Below are 9,827 nucleotides of genomic sequence, written 5' to 3'. Positions count from 1 at the left end.
TGAATTTTGGAGGCTACAAGCTCTCCAATCAGAGATTATGGGCCATCTGCAGGACAATTTATAAACTCACAATTTCAACATAATCCAGCAACAATACATTGAACCTAACACTTCCTTTTTCATTCATTCATTCATTCATTCATTCACTCATTCATTGTTTCTTTCTTTCTTGTTTGGTTCATTGTATAAGAATCCTCAATTTAGGATTAAGTTACAGTCTGAAATAAGAAATTTTAAACTCGCCTTTAATACAACAATGATGGTTTATTGGAATTACAACACCGGGAGCTAAAATGGGGATTCTCCTGTCTTCCCAAAAAAGTCAACTCTCACAACTGCTAACAATTTCATCCTTGTCAGGATGTAAGGATTAATTTTTTATCGTTTTTATCATTTTTACCCACATTAATATTAGGGTCCTATGGTTAGGTTGCTGTGGTGGTAATCTGTTTGCTGAAGGACAGCTGTTCTCAAGTTGGTCTTTAACGAACACTAAGATTTTGACTTTCGAATGCTTAATCTTCTGGTACTCAGAAAAATCCATACATGTCTGTTTTAATATATATAAAGTTCCTCTTCTCCCCTGAGCGCTTCAGTTATCTTTGGGGCTTGAGTGTGTTCACACTGGACTGGTTGGCCTGTGTAGTTTGTCTAATTCGTTGGTATCACAGGAGCATGTTGATTGGTGGTAGTTTAACTTTTCAATGTTCATTCAGCTTTCAACAGAAATGTTCTTCCTTGCTCAGTCTCTTTGGTACTGCTTGTGCAGAGAAAAGCAGGAGAGGAACTTCTAGGCTATTACAGCTTGAAAGAGGGGAAAACATAATAAGGGGGTAACAGTTTGACGTATATAGACAGGTTTTTGTAAGATCCAGTACATACCATAGAGTATAGCGTGACGTACTGAGATCAGCTGGAAACCCTTTACTGGGAGTGTTGCAGGGCAAAGGTGCACTTTTTGTATATTGCATACAGCAGAAGAATGGAGCGTAGCATCTGTTTGCACATGGCCAGTGTCATCTCAATCTGGGGCTCCTTGAGTCCAGTGGGCCACTGTTGTTCTTTGCTGATAATTTTGCTGAAGGCCGATGTTTTAGAAATTTTGAAGGTCCCAGTCCACTTGGGTGGCTGGACTGTAATAACCCTGCCAAAAACTGAATCCACCCCAAGGAGTCTGATGGGCTGGGGCTTCCTAATCGTTGGTGTCTTCTTGGCTGCTGTTCCTTTCTGTGGCTCAAGTGGGTGGCCAGGTAACTCTGAGCTCCTTGCGGCTATCATCCTGGGCATCACAGAGACCACAGCTACTTCGTGAAAGCACTGTTGAACTTCCACATCACAGGGGCTCTGTGGGAAAAAAGGCGAGAATCTAAAAGGATGTTTGGAAGCAAAAGTAGGTGTTGTGTGGCGAAGCCATTGCAAACTCTCATCTAGGGGGCTCCAGGGGGACCAGAGCTGGTATCCTGCCATGACAGTCTGATTATACTCCCCTACACAGCACAGATTCCAGAGTAGTACCTGAGTCTTCTCTCTCTGGCTCTTAGCAACAGCCTTTGTGACCTAAGGCCACCAGAACCTAACCCACTGTGAGGTTTCAAGGTCTGCCTACTACCCAATCTTCAGAAAGTCAGATATGGGACCCTTGAGGCCAAGACAACTTTTGGTCCCATAATCACATTTTGAATGAATGTTGATAGTTTAGAATTATTTTCCGTTATGCAATACAAGTGAATAGGAAATAACGTGTTATACCAATAAACATCTAGAACATTACTAAGGCACCTTTAAAGTGTCATACATGAAGTAGCAACATGGAAGGAATCCATAAATTCAAAATGACATTCCCACCCTCTTTTGTTCCTCATCTACCTTCTCTGTCTTTCTCTTCTCATTGGATACTTCCACTCAGATAAACTGCAGCTGTGATATTGAAATATGTTCTATTTGTCTTGTTCAATATTTCGGTTTGGTTGTTTGGTTGTTCTGTTTGTTTCTTCAATATGGAGCCTGTGTGCTGAGTTTATAACTCACTGCTGGAAGGGATGCCTAGATTGTGTGAGGTTCTGAGATCTATCTCCAATGCTGAGGGAAAAAAAAGCAAAAACTAATGCCTTGCTAAGTGTGCTGGTATAAGTAGGCATGGCCCACATAGATTCAAGTGGCTAAATGCTTGGCCCATACTGAGTGGCACTATTAGGAAGTATGGCCTTATTGGAGGAAGGTGTCACTCTGTGTGAGGCCTTTGAGGTCTCCTGTGCTCAAGCTACTCACAGTCTCCTTCTGCTCCCTGTGGATCAAGGTTGTGGAACTCTCAGCTCCTTCTCCAATATCATGCCAGCCTGCACTCTGTCATGTTTCATGCTATGACAGTAATAGACTCAACCTCTGTAACCATAAGCCAATGCCATGTTTTCTAAGAGTTGCTGTTGTCATGGCACTTCTTCACAGCAATAAAACCCTAAGTAACACACTAAGTAGTCCAGGCTAGTTTTAAACTTTCTCTATATCCCAGACTGGCCTTGAACTTGCTTTGTATTTCTAGATACTCTAGTATACACTGTGTGACTGGGTTTAGTCCCAAACACGTGGTGATCCTGCCTCCGTTTCCCAAGTGTGGTGACTCCATTTGCCCACTGCCATGTCTGTGTGTGTTCTCTGTTTTGTTTTGCTTTGGTCTCTCTTTGAAGACAGGAATTCACTAGTGTGAAGCAATGTCACTGACATTGGAGAATACAGTTGCTTGTGGGTGGAAAAATGGAGGGATTTTGTCTCAGAGCCACGGGGACCTTTGTTCAAATTTAGCAGTCAAAGTGAAGCAAAATCAGTGAGCTTTTGATAAGGGAAGGAATCAACTGTAGGCTTCATTATTTGATGTAGTTAATCTTTAACTAAAGTTGAGGGAGATAAACAAAAATATCTTGGTTACTTCCTTATGAAACAAATTTTTATGAATTAAATTATAAGATTATTTATGAAAGCATTTGGCAACCCTTACTATCAGGAAGAAACCTGATTAATATATATATATATATATATATATATATATATTCAATGCAAGTTTACTAAGCAGAGACCACACAGAGCTACTAAAATAGATGTTTAGATAATATTATAAGTATGGTTCACTGGTCATCTTAATAGCATAATCTACATTTCAGGAAAAAGTATAATTTTGGTGTACAGTTTCCATATAGGCCAATCTCCTGTCAACTATGCTGAAACACTTGACATACTAAGAAAATTACCGGGGACATAAAAATTAAGTTAGGTCTCAGAAGGATGATGGCAAGGAAGGACTCTTTCTCTTTCTTATACCCCTTCAATCTTTTCCTATATTTACATCCTGCTTCAGCAACACACAAATCATTACAAGTTAAATTTATCATAACAATTGATGTTTTTGATCAATAGATCTTGATTTTTAATTAGGATTTTAAGTGGTCACTTGCCAGGAAGATCACTCAAGTCTTCAGAAAGTGTTTTGTGTCGTTCACTGTATATAGCTGTATTAGTTAAGATTTTATTGCAGAGACAAAATACCATGACTAAGGCAACTTATAAAAGAAAGCATTTAATTGTACTTAACATTTCATCAGGTAAGAGTCTGTGATGGCAGAGCAAAAGCATGAATATCCAAGAGCTTACTTCTCGAACCACAAGCAAGAGGTAAAGAGAAATAGCTTGAAATGATGAAATAGGACCAGTCTTTTGCAATCTCAAAACTTTCCCTGTGACATATAGACTTTAACAAGCCCACACCTCCTAATACTTCCTAAACAGTTCTACCAACTAAAGTCCAAGTATTGAAACAATGAGCATATGGGGGACATTCTCATTCAAATTACTACAACAGAATACATTCAGGTCAGAATGTATTGCTATACCATTAGTAACTTATAATCCATTGAGTCATTTTCTTTATTAAGCACATTTACTGAATATAAAAATGTATAAGAGAAGAATCAAGTTAATCAAACAAACTCCCATAGCATTCAACCAAAGTTAATTTTAATGTGGCTTATAAAACTGAATATAGATATAGTAAACAATCCAGAAAATTCAAAATATTATGGTATATAATTTAAGGTATAATTCTACCACCACAAGTAATAATGAATTTGACATGACCAAAATACTTCTTCCAGTATAATGTCCCATATGTATGTATGAATATTTTTATTCAAAACGGTGGAGTGACTCCCAGTTACTTTGTGGTATGGAAAATTTTCAGTTTATTCATTTCCTTCTGATTATTTGGTCATTTTCATCTATGAAATAAATGTACAATAGACAGAAAACAGTAAGAGTATACCAATTATATTACGTCTCTAAGGCATGCAAGTACTAAATTCTCAAGGGTCAAAATAATTGTTCTACCTTTCCTTCTGGTACTCAGAGCCACATTTGGGATCACAATTTCCCAGGGAAGAGCTCTGTACTGAGCCATAAACCCAGCTCAAGTTGACTATCATGTGGACCTTGGTCTTCTGGGATGAGGGAGAGTAACACACCTATGGAAAGCTTGGAAAGAATATCCACACTGAGAAAGAGTTGACTGATAAAAATGAACAGCCTTCTAGGTAGCATCTGCCTGTGGCTGTCTTCATCTGAATAGATATCAGACTCCTCCTCTCTTCTTCCTTGGGAAGTTATCTTGGCAGGAAATGAGGAAAGGAGAGAAGAAAAGCTCATATCTACACCAACTGTTTCTTTTACTAATGTAAAGGTAGATGCACATTTCTTTTTACAAAAGCACAACTTTTAGAATCATCCCCAATCTGCGGATGTCCATACCTCTTTTGAATCTTCAACCCTAAATATGCCAAAGAAACATACTTGTAGTATCACAGATGATACAGTCCAAATTCCTTTATAGTTCTACTTTCTGGCACCCAGTATCTTTTCAAAATGTCTATTTTAGTAGTCTATGGAGAATCCTACTCAGACTGGTAAACTGTCTAGCCATTTACATAGACACTCTGAACATTAATATGGCATGACACAGTTAAAATCTCAAGGGTCAAGTGAGCTGGGCAGGAGAAGGTTTGAGTAAGGAAGGCTAGTATACATATTGATACTCTGCAAAAGCCTGTCTGACCATGGCCTTCACTACACTAAAGTTAAGAAGCCTATTGCCAGATAGTCCTCCCCATTGACTGGATCCATCAGTCCTTTCCAGATTTGTAAGACTGGATGGTATAATAATTAATCATCATCATCTACCTGACTGGCTTTATAATAACTAAAGAAATATGCCTCTGTGAACTTCTCTAATGAGTGTCTAAGTTAGGTTAACTGAGGTAGGAAGATCTATCCTGAGTTTGGGAGGAACAATCTCAAGGACTGTGGTCCTGACTTGAATAAAAAGGAGAGAGAGGGCTGAGCAACAGTGATCATTGCTCTCTACTTCCTGATTGAGGAAGTAATCAATGCACGAAGCTTAATCCTGCTCCTGCTGCTGGGCCTTCCCAGCCAGAGAGATCTGGACCTTCAAATAGTGGAGCCAAATATTCCCTCTCATTTAGTCACAACAGTGAGACAAGTAACTAGTACAGTAGATTCATCTTGTTAAATATAAGATAGAACAGAAAATATAATAAAAAGAAATGCATGTCCATTTATTTATGATGAGAAAAATTACAGCAAAATTCCACCAAGACAGGTAAATAGTATAAATATCAGTCATAAAATTTCTAAACCTCTGCTACAATGTTTCTGTTTTTGGTCCCCAGTCTTCTTGCTTTGTAACTTTTAATTTTTTCTCCATAGCTTAAAAAAGCCTTCTCATTTGTGCAACATCACTAGTAAGATCAGGGAAAGTGTGAGAAATTTTCAAATTGGTGAAAACTTTTAAAAACTTTTATCAAGTTTATTTCCTAAGTAACCTATGACTCTTAAAGGCATTTGGAGTCTCTTGTGGTGTAGATATTCTTGTGTGTGTGTGTGTGTGTGTGTGTGTGTGTGTGTGTGTGTGTGTGTGTTTTGACAATGCTTATTGACTGTCTAGTTTGTGTCATGGTATAGTACACATTTTTTGGTTTACTTTATAAAATCTCATATCAAAACATGAAGGAATAAATTTTTAAGCAAGATTATTTTTGACAGGAGAGAACTTCTTTTTTTTTTTACTGTTCAATGATTTTTTTCTTTTTTTCTTTATTAACGTATTTCTTATTTACATTTTGATTGTTATTCCCTTTCCCGGTTTCCAAGCCAACATCCCCCTAACCCCTCACGCTCCCCTTCTATATGGATGTTTCTCTCCCCATCATCCCCCCATTACAGCCCTCCCCTCAACAATCACGTACACTGGAGGTTCAGTCTTAGCATAACCAAGAACTTCCCCTTCCACTGGTGCTCTTACTAGTCTATTCATTGCTACCTACGTGGTTGGAGCCCAGAGAAACTCCATGTAGAATCTTTCGGTAGTGGCTTTGTCCCTGGAAACTCTGGTTGGTTGGCATTGTTGTTCATATGGTGTCTCGAGCCCCTTCAAACTCTTCCAGTTCTTTCTCTGATTCCTTCAACGGGGGTCTCAGTTCAGTGGTATGCTGCTGCCATTAGCCTATGTATTTGCTGTATTCTTGCTGTGTCTCTCAGGAGAGATCTATATCCGGTTCCTGTCGGTCTGCACTTCTTTGCTTCATCCATCTTGTCTAATTGGGTGGCTGTATATGTATGGGCCACATATGGGGCAGGCTCTGAATGGGTATTCCTTCTGCCTCTGTTTTAATCTTTGCCTCCCTATTCCCTGACAAGGTCATTCTTGTTCCCCTTTTAGAAAAGGAGTGAAGCATTTGCATTTTGATCATCCGTCTTCATTTTCATGTGTTCTGTGCATCTAGGGTAATTCAAGCATTTGGGCTAATAGCAACTTATCAGTGAGTGCATACCATGTGTGTTTTTCTGTGATTGGGTTACCTCACACAGGATGATATTTTCCAGTTGCTTCCATTTGCCTATGAATTTCATAAAGTCATTGTTTTTGATAGCTGAGTAATATTCCATTGTGTAAATGCACCACATTATCTGTATCCATTCCTCTGTTGAAGGGCATCTGGGTTCTTTCCAGCTTCTGGCTATTATAAATAAGGCTGTGATGAACATAGTGGAGCACGTGACTTTTTTATATGTTGGGGCATCTTTTGGGTATATGCCCAAGAGAGGTATAGCTGGATCCTCAGGCAGTTCAATGTCCAATTTCTGAGGAACCTCCAGATTGATTTCCAGAATGGTTGTACCAGTCTGCAATCCCACCAACAATGGAGGAGTGTTCCTCTTTCTCCGAATCCTCGCCAGCATCTGCTATCACCTGAGTTTTTGATCTTAGCCATTCTCACTGGTGTGAGGTGAAATCTCAGGGTTGTTTTGATTTGCATTTCCCTTATGACTTTAGATGTTGAACATTTCTTTAGGTGTTTCACAGCCATTCAGCATTGCTCAGCTGTGAATTCTTTCTTTAGCTCTGAACCCCATTTTTTAATAGGGTTATTTGTCTCCCTGCGGTCTAACTTCTTGAGTTCTTTGTATATTTTCGATATAAGCCCTCTATCTGTTGTAGGATTGGTAAAGATCTTTTCCCAATCTGTTGGTTTCCGTTTTTTCGTAACAACAGTGTACTTTGCCTTACAGATGCTTTGCAATTTTATGAGATCCCATTTGTCAATTCTTGATCTTAGAGCATAAGCCATTGGTGTTTTGTACAGGAAATTTTCTCCAGTGCCCATGTGTTCGAGATGCTTCCCCACTTTTTCTTCTATTAGTTTGAGTATATCGAGTTTGATGTGGAGGTCCTTGATCCACGTAGACTTAAGATTTGTACAGGGTGATAAGTATGGATCGATCTGCATTCTTCTACATGTTGACCTTCAGTTGAACCAGCACCATTTGCTGAAAAGACTATCTCTTCTCCATTGGATGGTTTTGGCTCCTTTGTCAAAAATCAAGTAACCATACATGTACGTTCATTTCTTGTTCTTCAATATTATCCTTTGGTCTATCTGTCTGTCTCTGTAACAATACCATGCAGTTTTTATCATTATTGCTCTGTAATACTGCTTGAGTTCAGGGATTGTGATTCTGCCTGAAGTCCTTTTATTGTTAAGGATAGTTTTAGCTATCCTGGTTTTTTGGTATTCCAGATGAATTTGCAAATTGTTCTGTCTAACTCTTTGAAGAATTCAATTGGTATTTTGATGGGGATTGCATTGAATCTGTAGATCGCTTTTGGTGAAATGCCAATTTTACTATATTAATCCTGACAATCCATGAGCATCAGAGATCTTTCCATCTTCTGAGGTCTGTATTGAATAAGTAGGGAGAGAGTGGGCAGCCTTGTCTAGTCCCTGATTTTAGTAGGATTGCTTCAAGTTTCTCTCCATTTAGTTTAATGTTAGCTACTGGCTTGCTGTATATGATTTTACTATGTTTAGGTATGGGCCTTGAATTCCTATTTTTCTAGGACTTTTATTATGAAGGGGTGTTGAATTTTGTCAAATGCTTTCTCAGCATCTAATGAAATGATCATTTGGTTTTGTTCTCTCAGTTTGTTTATATAATGGATTACATTGATGGTTTTCCATATATTAATCCATCCCTGCTAGCGTGGGATGAAGCCTACTTGATTATGGTGGATGAATGTTTTGATGTGCTCTTGGATTCGGTTTGCCAGAATTTTATTGAGTATTTTTGCGTCGATATTCATAAGGGAAATTGGTCTGAAGTTCTCTTTCTTTGTTGGGTCTTTGTGTCATTTAGGTATAAGAGTACTTGTGCCTTCATAGAAGGAATTTGGTAGCACTCCGTCTCTTTCTATTTTGTGGAATAGTTTGGATAGTATTGGTATGAGGTCTTCTATCAAGGTGTAATAGAATTCTGCACTAAACCCGACTGGACCTGGACCCTTTTTAGTTGGGAGACCATTAATGACTGCTTCTATTTCGTTAGGAGTTATGGGGTTGTTTAAATGGTTTATCTGTTTCTGATTTAAATTCGGTACCTGGTATCTCTCTAGGAAATTGTCTATTTCCTGCAGATTTTTGAGTTTTGTTCAATATAGCCTTTTGTAGTAGGATCTCATGATTTTTTGAATTTCCTCTGATTCTGTATTTATGTCTCCCTTTTCATTTCTGATTTTGTTAATTTGGACACATTCTCTGTGTCTTCTCCCTAGTGTGGCTAAGGGTTTATCTATCTTGTTAATTTTCTGAAAGAAACAACTTTTGGTACTGTTGCTTCTTTCTATGGTCCTTTTTGTTTCTACTTGGTTGATTTCAGCTCATGGGCTTTCTCATAGACTGCAGTATACATGGCCAGTCCTTTGCTGGAAATAAGAGATTCTATAGAGGCTAGAGAAACCGCTCAGTCCATAAATCTTGCTATGTAAGAATAAAGACCTGAATTCTGTTCCTAGAACACGTACATAAAACTCAGGCATGATGACATGTGTTTACAATCCCAGTGCTGGGAGTGAGGGGGATAATGAATCCCAGAAGCTCCAATACCAGCCATCTTACCAGAATTAGCAAGCTTTAGGTTACCCTTTCTCATGAACTAAGTGAGTAGTGCTTTCAGAATAACACCTGAAGGTGACCTCTAGTCTTGTTTTCCTCCTCCTCTGTTTTACACACACACACACACACACACACACACACACACACACACACACAGAGAGAGAGAGAGAGAGAGAGAGAGAGAGAGAGAGAGAGAGAGATATTGAGATTCTGCCATATAAAGCCAGAGTTTATAAATCTATGGTTGTTATGCGAAGACACAGGAAACTGAGAAGATGTGTTATTTACTACTTATGGAATGGCTTAGTTTTAATATGG

General features: G+C 38.6%; 1 protein-coding gene across 1 annotated transcript; it reads right to left on the bottom strand.

Annotated features, from left to right (window-relative positions):
* Positions 1–924: 924 nt before the first annotated feature.
* Positions 925–1,467, bottom strand: Fancd2osl1 (FANCD2 opposite strand like 1). Its single transcript, NM_001109490.1, has one exon. It carries the CDS (start codon positions 1,465–1,467, stop codon positions 925–927), a length of 543 nt encoding a protein of 180 aa, NP_001102960.1.
* Between the last annotated feature and the right edge of the window lie 8,360 nt (positions 1,468–9,827).

Source organism: Rattus norvegicus, chromosome X (assembly GCF_036323735.1).
Source record: "Rattus norvegicus strain BN/NHsdMcwi chromosome X, GRCr8, whole genome shotgun sequence".
Classification (NCBI taxonomy): Eukaryota; Metazoa; Chordata; class Mammalia; order Rodentia; family Muridae; genus Rattus; species Rattus norvegicus.
The sequence above is the reverse complement of the archived record's forward strand: the minus strand, read 5'-3'. Positions and strand labels throughout refer to the sequence as shown.

What these genes read in the sequence shown, in the direction of transcription:
- Fancd2osl1 (NM_001109490.1), bottom strand. Translation starts at nt 1,467, where the DNA reads ATGGCAGGATACCAGCTCTGGTCCCCCTGGAGCCCCCTAGATGAGAGT.